We start from the raw sequence: 21,438 nt of genomic DNA on the forward strand, positions 1-21,438 counted from the left end.
GTTCTAACTTTCACGAAAAGCTGAATTCTCTACAATATGACCTTAATAACATGGGTGGTTTTCTTTTCTAACTGGTTAATTTTAGTTCTTAATAGGTATTAGCTTGATGGAGAAAAAAAAGATGACATTCATCATCATCACCATATTTATAAGTATTGGGGTATAATGAACATCGTTCTGAATATTGATTCTTAGTAGTGGCCGTGTGTGGTCCAAAACCCTAATTATGCAATATGCAGAGGAGGATAAGAGGTTGACAGGTTTTGATTGAAAGCCTTTCTTTCTCGCTTTTCCCTCAAATGAAAGCAATCCTTAAAAAGTTAAATTATTTAGATTCTCAGTCTTGTAATTAATTCCAAACTACGTCAAATCGAAAAAAAAAATCCAAATGTTTTTGTAATGTTTTGGAGTTTATCCAAATTTAATTGTACTCTTCGTATCCATGACTCGTGACTCTGTTTAGCTTATTTGTTTTTTCTTCTATTCCATCGTTCTCATGAATCATGATCAAATCAAAACTCCAAGAATCTATTGATAAAAAAAATATGTTTGCATTAATATTTAAATAATGTAAATGAAACTACGAAGAGGACATAATTCAAAGATATGGCTATTAGTTAATGCAAATATATAGAGATAATACTTTTTAAATATAGGAACGATTATTCAAAAAGCTTCTGGCAATCTATAACTCAATTCCTAAATAGATAAATATAAAAAAAACATGAACTTGATAAAAAAACATGAACAAGAACAAGAACAAGAAAACATCAAAATATTTGAGGAGCTTGCATCATATAAATGAAAGATTTCAGAAACAAAATCTATCAAACTCATATAAATAAGTAAAATGCTTGCAGTACCAGATCCAATATGACAAAAATATAGTAACAAATATTGTTCATGCACCACTGAGAAAACATCCATGATGGCTCGGACACTAGAGGCAAAGTATGCCTTATAAGGATATTCGGACGCTCAAGTCAAAAAGTTCTCGAAAATATTTAGGTGAATGTTTAGAGAACAACTGCATCATGTGATATGCGGTAATTCTTAGTTTTAAAAGGTTAAAAAAAAAATTACAAAAAAAGGTTAGAAAAATTTTGAAGTATTTTTTTCAGTGTATCTTGAGAGTGAATTGGTAACACCCCACATGCGACCTAGATCAGGTAAAGGTGCTAATCTTCTCATGGCTAAACTGTCTGTCTTATTTTTAAGTTTTGAAAAACAAGTGAAATTTCTAACATTTGCCAAATAGTGAAAACACATTCGATAAAATTTGAAGAAGAAAGAGGTTCCTTCACAGAAACTCAAAAATCAGGGCTTCTTTTCATTCTTAATGGAATCAACATTCAGACAGGTTCATATTGCAATTATCTTACAAAATATTAAAACTGCAGTCAATTTTTTAAACTCGCACTTCCTATACAAATTGTTTAGCCGCAAGGAGATTAGTACCTCCTAAATAAATAAATAAGATTGACCGTTGAGTAGTCAAAGATTACACATCACTAATGGAAGCTGGGGAATGAGAGTTGGGTTATTGAGAAACATAATCTCTCGTTGCTTTAAATCTCTATCTACTCTCCTTATCATAACCATCATTACTCCACTAACCACTTTTGTCTTTTCCATTAATATATTGTAATTTTACTTTACTTATATAAATTCAGCCTCCACTAACCCTCTTTTAACATTTTTTTTGATAACTAGAAGGAGTTCGAGTCAGATCCTAATCTCTTTTTAGATCTAAGACCACCAGTATTTGCTAATATTTGATGGCATAGCGTAAAGTATTTTTCAACGGAAACCGAAATAAGAGTACAACAGAACCAATATTTGTGCTAAACGACTAACACAATGCACGGTTAGTAAGGCATTTGAATACTTTCGATCATGAAGGTTTTATCTTTTTTTCTGACTTGTGTGGACATATTAGTTTCCAAATGGGGAAATGGTTTTTAACACAGATTATTAGATTATACTCTATTATTTAAAGTAAGTGACCTGACTATAAGAACGTTGTATATTGTTTAAATCCTAATCCACACCAAAAATAGTAAAAAGGAACCATAAAGATTTTTTTGCCATGGAACATTTAGTTATTCCTGTATAAACTATCAAGTAAAACTACAAAAAGGTTCTGTTGGCCTATAATTATATTACTAACTTATGGCGCATATATGTCTGGTACGACTCCTAATTGTCGTTAGACAGAAACAATCTTATCAAATCAAAATAAAATTGGTTGTACATTGTCTGCAAATGCTTTATACATTTATCTACACCCATGCATATATATGTCTTGATATAAAATTATAAAAATATGACAGAACGATGAATCTCGGAACTTGCAGATGTGAAGTGAGCATTGTACTGAGTGCGTCTATTCTAAATCAATCTTCCACCAACAGTAAGATGAAAGTTGAAACAAGGAAACTATGATCAGTGTTATTTGACATTTTTAACTCCCAATCAATTGAAGACACACAGACACTATATATACACGTATATTTACTTAGATGAATGATACATATCAATGATGTCATCTCAGTTAATACGATGATATTCAGATAATATCTCATGACTTGCGTAAAATTCAAAGGTTAATATATTTATATCAAATCTCGAAGAAGAAAAGATCAAAATATTTCTTATCTAATTATCCGATATTGATGGAACACATGAATAAAGACCCTTTGATGTCTAACCGAAATACGAATGAATGTATGCACGTGTAATTGAAAATATCAAGACGTAATTGCAAAGTAGCAAAAGATCGTGAAGGATTGCGTTGTCCTCATGATGTACATAGTAAGTTTGGTAGCCCAACTTATCAGTCCCACGTTTTTAGGTCCAAATGTATACATTTATACACACATTTCTATCTTAGTTCATGCATTTTCATCACACAATCTAAACATATTGATTGTTACTTAGATTACAACAGAAGTTGAAATCTAGAGTTTAAGTCCGTACATTTGATCGGGTAGAAACCAAGTGGATCACAATATCACGTATCCGACATAAACAGTTATTTTTGTCTATGCATAGATTTATACTCGAGCTGGATACTAATTCATATTCTTTACGATATGTAATAATGATTTTCGTAACCATACGTGTAATTATAATAAACAAAATGAATAAGAGAATATAGTAGAAGCAAAACATGGGATTAAAGGGGATGAGGGTTAAGGGGGCCACCACAGTACATATTAGGTCTTAAAAGACAAGCTTAGCTGTTTTCTTCCTTTTAAAACCAATCACTTTGTTTGGTCTTAAAGAAAAGTTTTTTCATCATTTTAGGGTTTTCTAGCAGGATTGAACAAAAGATTCATTCACGCACTTGCAAACATAATTTAATTTTCCTTTCATGATATTAATTGTTACAATCTGTATCAGCACCCACTTCTTTAGATATTACGTTATTCTATTGCTTATTGTTACGATCATTGATAAGTTAGTTAAAACAATAAAAATAGATTATAAGCTAGCGCGCAATATATACATGATGGAATATGATAATGTTTTTTTCTTCTGAAAGTTTCATATAGCAGCAGTTTTTTTTTATCCGAATACTACGTTCAAGGATCATAATACTATCAACTAAAAGACGGGTGCCTAACTCACATAGTGGTGCGGCTCCATGTCTCATGCTTATAATTGCACGTGATTTTTTTTCTTCTTGGTATCTCCGGAGTTACGGATATTTTTGAACATTATTACTAAACCAATAGGTTACAGTAGACAAATAAATCTCTTTTCTAGCTAAGCCTAGCCAAGTTCCAATTTCTGACTCAGCATAATTAGTTAATCACTTCCAACTGGATGAAGAAACTTAGTGACTGAGTAAAATGAATTTTAAATAACATGAGCAAAAGAAACTTCCAGCACATTTAGGTTCATAACCCAAAAAGAAGATGTACTCATTCAATAACATGCATACACATGTGAATGCATAGTTGTGGACGCCAAAATAAACTTAAATTAAGAAAAAACATATTTGCATATGTTGATTATCGGATGAAAATATATGTTGCATATATCCATCTAAATATATGAAAATATTTGATAAGTTGATTATCGGATGTGAATCTGAATATGTGATAATGCATTAATATATACCATGATCATGTACATCTACACACACACCCATATATATATACATACTGACATACACACGAAAAATATCTAAGGTTGGTTGTCGATTGCTATCAGGAATGCTATAAATATGTCATCTAGGGTTAGGGTTAACAACTCTTGTAATTGTCTCGATCTTTCACTCTCATTTCTATCTCCCACCGTAGAAATTTAAAGTAATAAAAATTATTTATATATAGATATATCATCTTCTTAAATATACCTATATATATACATCACATTAATACATTATTACAAATTTAAATTTTACAAAGGAGTCGAGAAGAAGAAGAAGAAGCATATGAGAAAGCGTCAAGTGGTGTTGAGGAGAGCCTCGCCGGAGGAACCTTCTAGAAGCTCGTCGACGGCTTCGTCTCTGACGGTGAGAGGGTTGAGATACGGCGAGTGTCAGAAGAACCATGCCGCGGCGGTCGGCGGATACGCCGTCGATGGCTGCCGTGAGTTCATGGCAAGCAACGGAGAGGAAGGTTCGGTGGCAGCGCTAACGTGCGCCGCCTGTGGCTGCCACCGCAGTTTCCATCGTAGAGAAATCGAAACCGAGGTTGTTTGCGACTGTAATTCACCTCCTTCGACTGGAAACTAGACCAGTAAAAACTAGACCTAGGTAAGAGTTAATTGGTTGTGTCTTTGTGTGCTATATATTATATATATAATACACGGCTGAAATTCTGAAAATATATATTATATTGTTTTAATACCTTCGTAGTGTCAAGGGTTTGTGTCTCGTTGAGAAGTAAAGCAGAAAATTTCAGAGATGTATAGATTGGAGGTTGTGGAAGATCTATAATAACTGGATGCTTTAAGCATGTCTCAGAAAAGATCTATGAAATATGAAGCTTATAAGTTTCAAGAAAAAAGAAGATTATTGTTGTTTTTATGTAATGTTTTATAAAGTTTGATTTTCTGTTTCTGGTCAAATTAATGTATTTTGATTATGTGGTCGAAGCATATATCGTTTCAAATCAATGTCACTTTAAGACAAACTACTAAGTGTATTGTGAAATAAATTTGTAACAAATTTAATCTTGTATTCTTAGAACATGTATATATGGGTATTTCTTGATGAATGAACGAGATTGATTGTTCCCTTAACATATATGGAAGGTTCCTCTCTTGTAACAAAGCTAGATAAATATAGAAATAGAATTATTGTTTCTCTCAATTTCTTAATTGTTCATATATACTTCTAAAAATTAGAACGGTTAAAGACATTGTTACCCTTAATGAATTTTATATATAATTTATTATATAATTAAAAATGAATTTTATGTTAATAATATTAGATTATCAGTTATATTAAATAATTTATTATAAAGTAGTATAGTAAAATTTTCAAAATAAGTAACATATTTTCTAAAAACAAGATAATTATTATATATATCATGTTGTTATCTAGAAATAATATTTTCTATTCTAAAGTCGAAATTTTTTTTAAAAAAATTATAATTAAATATTAACTAAGCAAAAACATTTGTATCAAGATATTTTCTAAATTATTTCTAATACGTGAGTGTTTTTAAAGTTTTAACACAATAATAAGTATTTATAGTTTGATGAAAAAAATTCTCATATATAAATAAATTGATGTTTGTTTTAAATCTTTTAAGAACATAAATAATTATTTATTATGCAAAATTTTAAACTAATAAATATTTGTAAAAAAATTTGTATGTACGGACAAAATACATCATTTTATATTAATTTTGTGGAATGAGAAGAGAAAAACGGTTAAATTTGGTTATGCTGAGAGGACTCCTTTTGCCTTTAAAAAAATATGGAACTTGTGGTAGTTAACTTTTAAATCACTATTACATATATTAATGTTATTTTCAAAAGTACATGTTTCAAACTAGAGATCGATTAAATTATATAAGTTCATAATTACCGATTGTGCCATAAGGTACCACTTCCTTCGGAATATGCCTTTCCGTGCATGTTTCCAGTAATAAAATACTCTTTTACATTTCCAATATGGAAAAATACTCTTTTACATATTTTACATATTTTGTGTTAAAAGATAGTTTTCTTCAAGTTTATATAAAATGACTAGAAAATTAAAAAAAAAAAAACTTTGAATTAAAAGGAGAGCCAGAGGCCCACAGATCTAATCTTTGTTGGTTGCTAACTTGCTATGATGAAAAAGATTAGTTTTTAATTGATTTATTAAAGAACCGTTGAAACTAATGATCGTTCATGAGAATGGCTTGTGATTTCTGATGATTAGATTTCCATTAAATCAGAATTAGGTGGGAACTAAATCTAATCTAACTGAATACTCACAAAAAGTACAAAATAGTTAAATAAAGAAATAAAAATTAAGGAATGCCAAAACAAAAGAAAAAATGAACTGTTACAATCTCCAATTAATAGGGTTTTGAGCTGTTGTTACTGCGATAAACTACAGCAAAGACCTGATGAATTAGGTGTTACCATTCGAAGAAAGTTAGATATCTTTGAAATAACATGTGAGATGTATCATCATGAACGTACATTGTTAGGTATTTGAATATGGAGAGAAACAACTCCTGCTGCATATGTTTGTTAGCAACATTGTACCGAACTTGGTCAGGCCAATGTCGATTTTATATCCCTACAGTTTCATATGTTTAATATATATCTATGCTGACAAAATATATTATACTTCAAGAAAGATGACGTTCTATTTTGTAAGGATTTACAACACAAGTGATAGATTAATTAAAAAAAAAAAGTTTTCCGATCGGGTTCAATCAGCACATAATCACATTCTCATGAATCTAGTTATATTCCTAAGTTTTCACACTCAACCATTCACTTGCCCCCGATCGGTGACATACCATCCCATCGTGGACTGGACTAAGACCAAACGGGAAAAGTGTCAATTTCAACCCCAACAATTTATGTCGTGCCAAATACAACCCGAACAAATAGTCAGTGTCAAATACGGTTTTAACTCAATTATAATTTTAAAAAATTACATTAATTTCTTAAAACGTGCCTAAATCTACATTGACTCTAACCAAAGTTAGTCAATCGTTACCAAAAACACGACTTCATTTTGATCTAATTTTTTTTAAAAAATATGGTCATTCCAGGACTCAAACCCGTGCTTTGATACCCGTTCAAAAGGGCACACTAACCACTAGACTAAAGAAACATTTGAAATATTATTAAAAATTTGAAATTATATAAACTACTATACATCTTCATCTTATCCAATTAAAACTATGGTGATGATTATTTATGATTTATATAAATACATTAAAATCCTTTTAATTATCATAAATTTAATAAATTTATATCTTACTAAAATATAAATAATAAAATATTTATACTTATACGAAATTAAATATATTTAAAACTTTGAAACTATTTATAAAAGTTTTATACAATTTTATAATTTTATTTTAATTTTTTTTAACCTTGAATGGTAATTTTTTCTTCAAAATTAATACAACATACTATATATTTTATGTTTTTATATTTTTAGTTATTGTTTAATATGTCTAATATTTTGAACAAAATATCTTAGTGAAAGAAAGGTAAAAGGCCTATTAACGTTTTGAACAAAATATTACAAATATATAATATTAACTTGCTGACAAAAAAATATAATATTAACTTTGGAAAATAAAAAAATCCACGTAAGTTTAAAAATTAAAAATAATGTAAATAAGAAAGTTTTATAAATAGCTTCAAAGTTTTAAGTATATTTAATTTCTTATAATTAGAAATATTTTATTATTTATATTTTAGTAAGATATTTTATTATGAAAGATATGATAAATAAAAAATGTTAATATATTTATCTAAATCAGAAACAATCATCACCAAATTTTTAATTGGATAAGATGAAGAAGTATAGTTGTTTATATAATTTCTAATTTATAATAATTTTTCAAAAATTTACTTTAGTCTAATGGTTAATGTGCCCCTTTAAATGGGTATCGAGGCACAAGTTCAAATTCCGGAATGAACATATTTAAAAAATCAAAACGATGTCGTTTTAGCTTGTTAACGGTTGACTAACTTCTGTTAGAGTTAATGTTGATTTATGCACATTTTAAGAAGTCCGGGTAGTTTTATTGAATTATAATTGAGTCGAAATCGTATTTGACACTAACTATTTGTTCAGGTTATATTTGGCACGACTAAAATTGTTGGATTTGAAATTTGCATTTTTTCCCGACAAAATACAATGCTATCACGTAGTATACATATTCCAGTTCTGATATTCTCGAAATCTTAAACTATTCTCAACTCCATTTCATATTATTTGGTTAAATAATACTTATACTTTTCTCTAGATTTTGAATTATGAATTAGTAGGTCCACATGACTCATACCTGGACCATAAATAATTAGTTCGAAGACTCTTACATCGCTAAACTAAACATCTCTTATGTGTATTTCTTCAATGACTTCACATTCACAACTATGTCAAACCATATCTAGTTAAAACTCTAAATAGTCAGTTTTATATTCGATTCTTCAAAACGCAATCTAGTCTAGATGAACCATACCAATATTATAAAAGGATCATCAAGAGTTTTGTATCATTGGAAACTAATCGGAGAGCGGCTTAGGGCGTTGATTGACGACAATTGACTGACAATTACTTCAAAATTCTGAGAATTTTATAGTTCTTATTTTATTAGAACAAATGGTGTATAAGTTTATTAAAGTCTTACTTGAACAAAATTATTGCAGTATCTAATCTAATCTATTAAAAAAGACGGCATGACTCTTTTTTTTTTTTCGATCAACAGTCATGACTCTTTTAATGTGTGATATTTTAAAATAAACCATCTACTAGAATTGATTACATTAGAAAAGCATTAATGCTGTCTCTTAGATAGGTTTTTAGTGTAATTGTGATTTAAAAAGAAAAAAGAAAAAATATAATTACCACAAGAGACGTCTCCTAATTAGGGTGCGGAAGAGCCGTCTCTTCTATTGCAATTAACACAGGTACTTCCCTTGCAATTCTCCACTGTTTTGCTTTTATTGTTTCTTACGTTTATCTATATCTTTATGCAGACAGACACTTCTCTTGCTATTGAAGCTAATTTGATGTGAAGGTGGGAGTTCGAGAGCATCGACCAAGCTGTAACGAATATGTCTCAGTGGTTCTCTGGATCAAAATCTGAAAGATCTTGCTTGATGGAATATCTTGATACAACTAAAGGTATTATTCCCTTTTCATTAATGGCTTATCGTTCTCTAGATCAAGTAAGCTTACACAGTATTGTTCCCTTGTAATCTTCTCTATATTAAGTTTTGGTAAAACCAAACAATTTGATCACAATTTTTTTCTCTCTCGTTCTTTCTATAAAGTCATATTCTCTTCTCTCCTTCTCTGTATAAAGGGTTAATCATTTTCAATATAAACCAAATAATTTTTTTTAAAAACTCTTAATTAAGAGACTAGCATTGGAACATATAAATGTTAGTGTCTCTTAACTAAGTTCTTAAATAACATTTATTATTAAAAAAATCATTAAGAGACCCTAATAGGGTTGTAGGGTTAATCATGCTCTTACATTTTTCAATCGTTAATAACTTTAATATTAAGTAAAGACAATATTAGAAACACATCTCGACATCTACTCTATAACCAAATGAACTAATATCATTGAGCCAGCTCATGACTTTAAATGAATACTTTTGTTCTTCGGTCAAAGACATAAACGTCTATAACTCATTCACGTCTCGGAAGTGTTACTCTATAATAAACTAATATCATCTTTCCAGTTTCTGATTTTTAATGAATATCAAGTTCATGTCAATTTTGACGGTCACATGCGTTTTCCCAGATTCTATGATTTATTGTGTTTTGGTAGTGCTGTTTTTGCAGTCAACGAAAGCGAAGACAATATTTAAATTATGCTCGCTTGATACAATTAAGTTGATTTAGTTGTCCTATCATTTACTATAGATTATTTGATTGTAAGCTTTGAACATTTGTTAATAATTTAGTGAACACATTGAGCATTTGGAGAAGATGAAATTGGTGCATTGTTAACGTCATTAAGAATTTGTACCTAGATCATTTTAAACCCATCTATGACTATATTTTAGTAGTTACAAATTTTCAACCGCAAGATTAAAAATATCATTCAGTTGTATCTACTTTTAAATATAAACTAGATCTCGATCCGTGCAACCGCGCGGGTTTTTGTTTTCATTTATTTTTATATAAATATTTTGTTTTCAATTCTAAATTGGTATATATTATACTTCTTCCGTTTCAATATAGATGATGTTTTAGAATGATTATTTTGTTTCAATTTACATGAAGTTTTGAGATTTTAAGGTTAACTTTATTTTTATTGAAAAAAGTATTATGAAACAGCGAGAGTAATATACATGTGTCTATCAATTTTTAAAACATAATAAGTTTACGGTATATTTTTTTCATTGAATAGATTGTTTCAAACTTTCACATGTATTTGTATCTTCTTATATATATATTTTTGGATTATTATTTCATTATTAAAATCGTAACTATATATATAAAGATTAGTAAAATATTGTTTTATTGTCATATTCAAAGATATTGTAATATTTTACAAATTTAGAAAGTTTTTAAAAAATTAAACATTTCGCTTCATAGATTTATATTATCGAGTAAATAATTAAACATTTATTTTTTGTTTAATTTTTAAAATAAACTATATAGTTTAAAATTTGTTTTCATTGGTTTAAGGTAGAGATTAATCACTGTTAGATAATATGATTTTTGATATTTAAAAAAAAATCTTTATAATTTTAAAAGTTAATATCGACAAATATTTAAATATTTAACTTATGAAGATATAATATTACAACATTAAATTATGTATATTTAATTTATACTATCTATAAATCCAAAGGATCTTCTATTGTTTAAATCAAATTATTGATAGCCCAATAAAAATTTCTGGTATGCCCAAAATTTAAATGATAAGATTAGAGATTAAATGTAACATGATTTTCTAGAAATATGTCCATTAGGTCTATTTTTAAAAAAAATACACATGAATCAAAGTTGTGACTTCTATTTTAATATATAAGAATATTGATTATCGTGTGAGTAATAAAATATAGGATATTCTACGCATAAATTTCAAAGCTTGGAGATCAAGATCACATATTTATTTTTGCCGACACCTTCTCAAATGGTTTCCTACATTTGTCGAAACAGAATTACCTAATATACTTATATTTTCCATAACAACTAATTCATAATATCCTCTATATAATATATTTGATACCAGATTTACGATGAATATATCAATATCTACAATATAGGTAACCATAACAACAGATTCTTAATATATATTTTTTTTGAAAACAAGACATTCACATACTCATATTGACTCTGTAAACCAAATCGGTAACTCTGCATATATGTGAACGACGAAAGACCGTTGTTTTCTAGCACTGCGTGCTAAGCTATCCGCCCGTTGGTTCTCCGTCCGAGGTATATAAACGATGTCTGAGTTGAGGAAACTTCTTTGTAAAAACTTGATATCTTTCAGATAACTTTCAAATGCTGGTCATTCTTCTGGTTCCGAAACTATCTTCACCAATTGAGAACATCTGTGGCAAACGTAACATGAAACTGTCTTAAATTCTTCATACATTTCATTGCCCAAATCAAAACTTCCACCTCCGAATGAAGAAGTGAAAGACATGCCCTTACATTCCTCGCCCCTAATAAACCATCAAAACCCGGTAGGGTACTATACCAGCTTTGTCCTGAAAATAGTTCATTATCTTTCCATGAACCATCTATAAAACACCAACGTCCTGAAGTTACTAATGGGGTTCTGGTCTCCACCTGAAGTTCCTTCTTTTGATCAGTGAGTACATGTGCCTCAACCCAAAGTGTTGATTCCAATTCTGCTAATTTAAATGTTTTCCTTGGGTCAATATCCAGGTTACTAAATACTTTATTATTCCGACATTTCCATATGTACCATAATATCCATACAAATTGATGGTCATCCATCTTTGGATTGACTCTCCAAAAAGATGATCCATGTTACCAAAAAAAGACCTTACAGGAAAAAAATTAGGATTCGATGGTATTTTAGATAATGCCCACACTTGACGTGTTGGAGGACATTTAAAAAAAACATGGTTTATTGATTCCTCCGGGTCTCCGCATCGAGCACAACATATGTCTCCTTGTATTCCTCTCGCCTTTAGTTTTTCATTACCCCTATACAACCTGAAAGGAGTTGCCATAAAAAAATGCTTAATCTTCGGCGGACACCGCACTTCCCAACAGAAGGCTTTAAGTAAATCCACTGTGGGCCCAAAAATTTCTGGTGGTTTTTCCTTATCAGGATAGACCCGTTCCACTTGATACCCTGATGTTACCGAATATTTCCGATTGTTAGTGAAATGTCATCCATTCCTATCTTCTATCTAATGTTTACTTAATGGGATACTTTCAATAATTTTTACATCATGAGGATCCACCAAAGCCCTAATTGCAAGAAGGTTCCAAGTTTGGGATTCTGAGTTGATGAGGGAATCTACTGTGAGGTCCTGGTAACTGTGTTGAAGGTTTTTGTTTGCCGGTCTCGGGTGAGTGGCTGGGATCTAAGGATCATTCCATATCGAAATAAATGAACATGTTCCCACCTTTTTAATTAGTCCTTTACAAACCAAAGGTCTAGCAGATATAATACTCCTCCAGCCATATGACGGGGAGTAAGAGCGGATCGGTTCTAGGGGTGAAGCATTCTTGTAGTACCGTCCTTTGAAAACTCTAGAAAAAAAGAGTATTTGGCTTTTCAATCAGCCTCCACAATTGCTTTCCAAGCATCGCCGTGTTAAAATCCATAAGATCCTTAAAACCTAGTCCACCATTGTCTTTAGGCACACATACCTTATCCCATGATTTCCAATGCATGTCTTTTGTGCTCCCTTCTGGGCTCCACCAAAACTGAGCTACTGCACTCATTAACTTCTTTATTGTAGCTTTTGGTAACCGATAAAAATAGACATCACATGTTTTGGCAGGGCTGTGACCACTGATTTAATAATCACCTCTTTTTCTCCTCTAGTAAAGAATTAAAAGTATATCCATTAACCCTATTATTCAAGCGATCTTGAACAAACTCAAACACATGTACCTTAGATCCTCCAAGGCTTTCGGACAACCCTAAATAAGATCTCATTCCTCCTAAATTCTGAATACCCAAAATATCTCTCATTTCTTGGCGACTGGATTCTTTGATCTTATGTCGAAATTGAATTGAGAATTTCTGGAAATTAATTTGTTGCCCTGAAACAGCCTTGTATTCCTTTAAAATCCTGAGAATGGTTTGACACTCTTCCTTATTTGCCTTGCAAAAGAAAAAGCTATCATCGGCAAATAGTAAATGAGAGATTGCTGGACAAGCTCTTGCTACCTTCATATCGGTTAATTGTTTCACTCTCTCCGCCTTCTTGATATTCATAATTAAAGCCTCAGAACACATAATAAATAAATAAGGAGACAAAGGGTTCCATTGACGTAAGCCCCGCTGGGAATTATAAGGCCTCGTGGCTGACCATTGAGAAGGACCCTATATTGAACCGAAGATATATATTCCAACATTAAGTTGATCCAACGAGGATCAAACCCCATTTTGTGAAGAAGAGCCTCAATAAAACTCCACTATATTCTATCATACGCCTTGTTCATATCTGTTTTAATCGCCATAAACTTATTTTGACATGACTTATTGGTTCTCAGTCCATGAAACATTTCCTGCGCTATAAGAATATTATCCGATATTAACCTTCCTTCCACAAAAGCCGATTGTGTCTCCGATATTAGACGTGCGAGGCAAATTTTCAGTCGTTGACACAAAACTTTCGAAATAATCTTGTAACCCACATTACATAGACTTATCAGCCTCAGTTCCGTCATCTTTGTAGGCCTCTCTATTTTCGGAATCATACAAATATTCGTAATATTTAACCGTGGATCCATATCTCATGAAACCAAAAAAGTATTCACCATCTCGACTACATCCTTCTTAATAACATGCCAGAAATGCTGAAAAAATGGATGTCATTCCATCCGGACCTGGCGCTTTCTCCGGATGCATCATGAATAAAGCTTCTCGGACCTCATCCTCTGTTGCTATTCTCAATAATATTTGATTCATTTGGGGGGAAATAGACGGTACTATCTCTTCCAAAAAACTATCAAATTCTGTTGGAGTGGTAGTACTAAACATACCTTCAAAATAATCAACCGCTACCTTCTCAACTTCATTCTCCTCTGTTATCCAATTACCCATTTCATCATGGAGTCCCACAATTTTATTGCGGACCCTATGCTGCTTTGTTAGAGCATGGTAAAACTTGGTATTAAGATCTCCAGATGAGTGCCACATATTCCGACTTTTCTGATGCCAATATTCCTCCTCATCCTTATAAGCCTCTTGTAAGTTCCTGGAAACTTCAAGAATCTCTTCTTGTGATCTATTGTTATCTGTCTGAACTTCCACCAGTGCATGTTGAAGATCTTTAATTTTGTCCTTCCCATATGGCTTATTGTCTTTTCGCCATGAGGAAATTTCATGACGACAAATATTAATTTTTGTAACAAAGTCCTCATTTTGCCCTCCCTGGTTATTTGTCCAGCCTGTCACAATTGATTCCATAAGACTCTCCTGTCTGATCCATCTCTTATCAAACCCGAACTGTCCCCTTTTTTTCCTTGAAAAATTATCCTCCAAAATAGCGACCACATGACGATGATCAGAGCCCACTAAACTCAAATATTCTGTGTAGGAACATGGGAAAAGCGTATGCGATTCCTCATTTGCCAAGGCCCGATCCAATCGACATCTGACCGTCACTGCACTTTTTCCTTTGCCTCTCCTTCCTTGCCATGAAAATTTATTACCTCGAGCCAGAATTTCTAGTAGTCCACTATTCTGTATCATATTGTTAAAAGGGATGAACGAAGTTGCACATCTTAGGGATCCCCCATCCTTCTCATGATTCCAGTGATCTCATTTAGATCTCCAATAATAAACCAAGGTTCAGATCATGATAATCCGTACAGAGTTAGTCTCTCCCATACCTGTTCTCTTAACTTTTGTACCGGTTCCCCATAGACAAAAGTAAGAAAAACTTGTTTTTCTTTGACCACCGTTTCGATGTCTATCATTCTGTTGCTAGAATATAAAATTTTAACTTGATACTCATTGTTATAAAAGAGGGCTAATCCACCGCTTCTCCCAGTTCGATCCACCGTAACCATACTATTCCACCGTAACCATACTATCTTAGCCAAAATGTGTTTGAAATCTTTATACGAAATCGAAATTCTGTTTCGTTTCAGACAAAACTAGAAATTTTGGTTTGTGTTGGTGTCATATCTCCCGAAGACAACTTATGGTCCAATGACTTCTGAGTCCTCTACAATTCCAGCTTAAAATCTTCATATATAACAAAATTTATATTGCTCTTTCGAGCCAGAAAATACAAGTTTAATGATACCCGATAATGTTTAACCTCAAATTCCATAACCACCATATTAGAATAACATTCAAATACTCACCAATGTTATGAACAATGTGGATTGCTAGAAGCCAAAGGCCAAGACCGAGGCCCATAGAGAGAGAGAGAGTCGGCGGCCCAAGAGGAGAGAGAGTCGGCCGCCCCATGTCTATCATGTTTCCATTTATCTTTCATGTTTATCTTTAGGAGGTTTTCCTTTTCACTCTAGGATTATGATTTGGATACTTTCCTTTTATCTATCCCTTTGTATCCCCTATATAAGGGAACACTTTGATTCAGAGATAATAAGAACAATTGAACACGATTTCATCTCTTGTTCACAACACGTTATCAGCACGATAGCCTCTGAACCCTGAGACCAAAAAAAATCGAAACCTAGAAACCCAAAAGTCTAAGCCGGCGATCCAAAACCAAAACCCTAAACCTAATATTGTCCCTTGTTCATCAAGAACCATCCTAGCTTCTCAGATCACGTTCCAGACCGAGAAGAACCGCAAACCAGCTCGCGATCAAACCCGAACCCCGCGACTGACCCGAGATGATCCAATCTCCGATTAGCGATCAGCCGAGACACCTCCAGCCGCGATCGACTCCATCCGCGACCCGATAGGAGGCAGCAGACGTCCGATCATCTCAGCTTGAAGTCTCTTCCATTCTCTGGTGGTCCGGTTCATAATCCCCTACGAAACTAAGGTATAAACACAATCTGAGAACCTAGAACAGTAAGAACCCTAATTCCATCATTATGGAAACAATGTCTTGATGAAACCCTAAAAGAAACTATGAGATTAAAATCGACAAGCCCTAGAACTAGAAACATGAATTGATTCCAATTAGAACCTGCTGTATGTTGATTGATTGAATCTGAATTTGACAAACCCTAATCAAGGAATCGAAAACCCTAAACCCTAAAGGAAACATGTAGCCGATTCTAAGATTGATCTTGATTGCTTGATTTGAATTGAGGTTTAGGATTGTTTAGATTGCTTGAATCAATCTGTCTGAACATGAAAATACTTAAGGCCTTGAAACCTTAAACATAAGTTGATAGAACATTAAAGATTGAAACCTTAGGAATGCTTAAATCGTTTTGCACAAATCCGAACATGGTATTGCATTCACAACTGATTAAAACAAGATCGGCCAGCATATAGAAAACACTTGACCTCGAATCTGATTGCATTAAAACTCATATGGCCGTGTGGCATTAACCTTCCTGGTACATGTAGAATTGATTTTTAGGATTGATCGCACCATGGTAAATTTAGAATTGCATAACCGAACCTGATGATTGATCATAGAGCCGTGCGGCTTGTTTGATAGCACCATGGTCGAATTAGAATTGTTTGAACATCATAAATGCGTAAGACGTGTTGTGGCCGAGCTTGCTTATATCATGCGGCCACGTGATCCCATTATGAATCTAATGTCTTGTATGATAATGTGGATCAGATGTCGAAAATAGCAAACAGAGACTATGCAGCCCTGAATCTCTCCGGAGACAATTACTTGCAGTGGGCGCTAGACACAAGGATTAGTCTAAAATCCAAGGGACTCGGTGATACTATCATCGAGGACAGTAATGAGAATGAAAAGAATAGATACAGGGCCATATGTTATATGCGCCATCATCTCATTGAAGGTCTTAAGGATCAGTACATGACGATTGAGAATCCATTGGATCTTTGGAATGCTTTAAAGCACAGATATGATCACCAAAAGATGGTGTTGCTTCCAAAGGCAAGGCACGATTGGATGCATTTCAGATTCATGGACTTTAAGTCCGTGGATGAGTATAACTCAGCCTTGTTCAAAATCGTCTCAATACTAAGACTGTGTGGTGAAGAAGTGTCTGATGTGATGATGCTTGAAAAGACCTATACGACTTTCAATCAGTCGAATTCTGTATTGCAGCAGCAATATAGAACAAAAGGTTTTGCCACATACACTGATCTGATCTCCTGTCTACTCTTGGCCGAGGCAAATAATGAGCTTCTCATGAAGAACAGTGGAGCTAGACCGGCCGGGACAGCACCATTACCCGAAGCCCATGACGTTGAAAAGAAAGATCCCAAAGAAACCTACTACGCCCAAGACAACAGGAAACCATACGGTCATGGCCGTGGTGGGTACAGGGGGCGTAGGCGTGACAATCATAACGGTCGAGATAACTACTCAACCGGCCGAAGAGGAAACCACAATAACCGTGGTCGTGGTTCCAATTACGGTCGGGGCCGAGGGATTTATGGCCGTGGACGAGGTGGCATATCCAAACCATCTTACACGTCCAAGTCATTGTGTCACAGATGCGGGATGGACAATCATTGGGCCAAGAATTGCAGAACTCCAAAGCACTTGTGCGAACTCTATCAAGAGAGTATCAAGAATAAGAACCCGGAGGCAAACATGATCCAAGAAAAAGGTCATGATGACAAAGGATATGGGTATGATGCTGATGATGAATCCGACAGGGACAACAAAGATGACCAAATGGATTTTGAGACATCTGACTGTCTAAAGGACTAGTTTTTCGAATCACATTGTCTTATTGCTTTATGTCTTTGATTTGGTGTTTTTATTTTATGAAATGACATTTATAATAAAAGTTTTACAAAGTCTCTAAAGCCTAGTAAAATTTTACTTATAGAAATGAATGATGAGATGAGTATACTTGTGGTGGATAGTGGCACAAGTCATACGATCCTTAGAGACAAAAGGTATTTCATGAATCTCACATTGCAAAGTGCAAAGGTACAAACCATTGCGGGTGAGGCCAGCCTGATTGAAGGTCACGGCCAGGCCTATGTGATGATGCCCAAAGGCACTCACCTAGAGATCAAAACCGCCTTGTATTCCCCAAGCTCTAGAAGAAGCTTATTGAGTTTTAAGGACATAAGGTTGAACGGTTTTCACCTTGAAACATGGGAAGAAGGAAACAAAGAATTCCTTAACATAACTTTGATCACCAAAGGCAATAAAAAGATCCTAGAGACCATGCCCGCAATGTCCACTGGTCTTTACTATGCAAAGATCAGTATGGTCGAGGCAAATACCTCAGAGCTATTCACTTTATGGCATAACCGGCTTGGCCATCCCGGAACAGGAATGATGCGAAAACTGATGATGAATTCATTAGGGCACACGTTTAAAGGAGTAATCCCACGAAATCTCACATGTGCTGCATGTGCACAAGGGAAACTCATAACTAGGCCATCACCAGCCAAGGTTAATAAAGAAACCTTAAACTTTCTGGAAAGGATCCAAGAGGACATATGTGGACCAATACACCCACCTTGTGGGACGTTTAGATACTTCATGGTCCTCATTGATGCATCGACCAGATGGTCGCATGTATGTCTATTGTCCACTCGGAACCTAGCCTTTGCACGGCTGCTTGCTCAGATGATAAGGCTGAGAGCACATTTTCCAGACTTTCCACTCAAGACTATACGTCTAGACAATGCTGGTGAGTTCACGTCCCAGGCGTTTAATGAATACTGTATGTCCATGGGGGTAAAAGTAGAACACTCCGTGGCACATGTCCATACACAGAACGGCTTGGCCGAATCTTTCATTAAACGTATCCAGCTGATAGCCCGTCCATTACTTATGAAGTCTAAACTTCCGGTATCAGCATGGGGACATGCGGTTTTACATGCAACGGAACTGATTCGCATCAGGCCATCTAGTGAGCATAGATATTCACCATCCCAATTACTTACGGGTCATGAGCCAGACGTGTCCCACATCAAAACATTTGGATGTGCCGTCTACGTTCCAACTGCTCCACCACAGAGAACTAAGATGGGACCGCAGAGGAGGATGGGAATATACGTAGGATATGAATCCCCAAGTATTATAAAGTATCTTGAGCCAACAACCGGTGATTTGTTTAAGGCCAGATACGAAGACTCACAGTTTGATGAGTCCACATATCCGCCCTTAGGGGGAGATAACAGCCGGTTGATAACAAAAGAAATAGAATGGTTTAGACCATCAACATCTTGGCAAGATCCTCGGACTAAAGATTGTGATTTAGAAGTCCAAAAGATAATACATCTTCAAGAGCTAGCTAATAGACTGCCAGATACATTTGCTGACCCAAATAGAGTGACAATATCACATATCCCGGCTTGTAATGCACCTGTAAGATTAGACGTCCAAGATGGACAATGTCAAGCGGCTACAGAGTCTAAGCAACGTTTAAAACGTGGTAGACCAATTGGTTCCAAAGACAAACAGCCTCGGAAATCCAAGAAAGGTGCTGGATCCGAGAGCATCAAGGAAACCGTCCAGGACATAGATGGACCGGTCGAGCCAACCATGACGGTTGAGCCGAGTGTACCGTCCACACCCGATGATCCGGTCGTTCCTCCAAGTGAGGTCCGGGACGCTGGACTTCACGGGACACCAGAGCCGGACAACCAAGAGATCTCTATAAACCATGTGATGTCTGGAAAACAATGGAACAGAAAAGATATCAACGTTGATGATTTATTTGCATACAAGGTAGCACTTGAGATCATGGATAAAGATGAGGATCTAGAACCCACGTCCATACAAGAATGCATGCTAAGATCGGATTGGATCAAATGGAAACAAGCTATAAACGTGGAGTTAGAATCATTGAGAAAGAGAGGCGTTTTTGGCCCTATAATCTTGACACCTAGAGATGTCAAACCAGTGGGATACAAATGGGTCTTTGTAAGGAAGAGAAATGAGAAAGGAGAAGTAGTGAGATACAAAGCACGGCTTGTAGCACAAGGATTCTCACAAAGACCAGGAATAGACTATGAGGAAACTTATTCCCCTGTGGTGGATGCGACTACATTGAGATATTTAATCAGTCTGGCCGTGAGAGAAAACATTGATTTGCGCCTAATGGATGTAGTTACAGCATACCTGTACGGACCACTGGACAACGAAATACATATGAGAGTTCCAGAGGGTATTGAGCTCAAAGATAAGAAAGGTTCTCGAGAACAACATTGCATTAAGCTGAACAAAGCTTTATATGGTTTAAAACAATCAGGTCGAATGTGGTATAACCGGCTATCCGAGTACCTAACCAAAGAGGGATATAAGAACGATCCAATAAGTCCATGTATATTCATAAAGAAATTCGACAGCAAGGGCTATGTTATAATATCTGTCTATGTGGACGACCTGAACATAATAGGAACCTCTGGAGAGATTTCCCAAACGGTCGAATGTCTAAAGAAAGAATTCGAAATGAAAGACTTAGGGAAAACTAAGTTCTGTTTGGGATTACAGTTTGAGTATAAAGCAAATGGTGTTGTGAACGAAGGGTTTGAGACTGAATATTTTCGTGTGTCTCTGTATCTTATTACTCAATCAAAGTGTTCCCTTATATAGGGGTTACAAGGAATAGGAAAAAGGAAATTATCCAAAACCTAATACAACATGAAATAGGAAAAGATCTAAAACAGATAAATGGAAAACATCTAGATCTAAGGTCGGCCAAAGGATAGGCAGACTCTCTCTCCTCAGCCGCCGACTCTCTCTCCTCTTGGACACGGCTGTGGTTGGGCCTGGTCGTGGCTGGGCCTGGTCGTGGCCTGAGAAGCCATCTCTTCTTGTCTTGGTTAATGGCAATCCACAATGTTCATAACACTCCCCCTTGGATGCCATAACCATACAGGATTTGTAGTACGCTTAATGTTGCCTCATTAAAACCTTATCAGGAAAACCCAGTGGGACAAAACCATGATGAAGGAAAAAGAGTACAACACGCACTACTCCCCCTGATGTGAA

General features: G+C 34.4%; 2 protein-coding genes across 2 annotated transcripts; both read left to right on the top strand.

Moving 5' to 3' along the window:
* The first annotated feature begins 4,260 nt into the window (after positions 1-4,260).
* Positions 4,261-5,256, top strand: LOC106352344 (mini zinc finger protein 2). Its single transcript, XM_013791996.3, has 2 exons — positions 4,261-4,768; positions 4,871-5,256. Exon 1 carries the CDS (start codon positions 4,445-4,447, stop codon positions 4,745-4,747), a length of 303 nt encoding a protein of 100 aa, XP_013647450.2. The 5' UTR covers positions 4,261-4,444; the 3' UTR covers positions 4,748-4,768; positions 4,871-5,256.
* Positions 5,257-17,283: 12,027 nt separating this feature from the next.
* LOC106408196 lies at positions 17,284-18,189 on the top strand. The gene has a single exon (XM_013849010.2). It carries the CDS (start codon positions 17,284-17,286, stop codon positions 18,187-18,189), a length of 906 nt encoding a protein of 301 aa, XP_013704464.2.
* Positions 18,190-21,438: the final 3,249 nt, after the last annotated feature.

This window comes from Brassica napus, chromosome C7 (assembly GCF_020379485.1).
Source record: "Brassica napus cultivar Da-Ae chromosome C7, Da-Ae, whole genome shotgun sequence".
In the NCBI taxonomy this organism is placed as follows: domain Eukaryota; kingdom Viridiplantae; phylum Streptophyta; class Magnoliopsida; order Brassicales; family Brassicaceae; genus Brassica; species Brassica napus.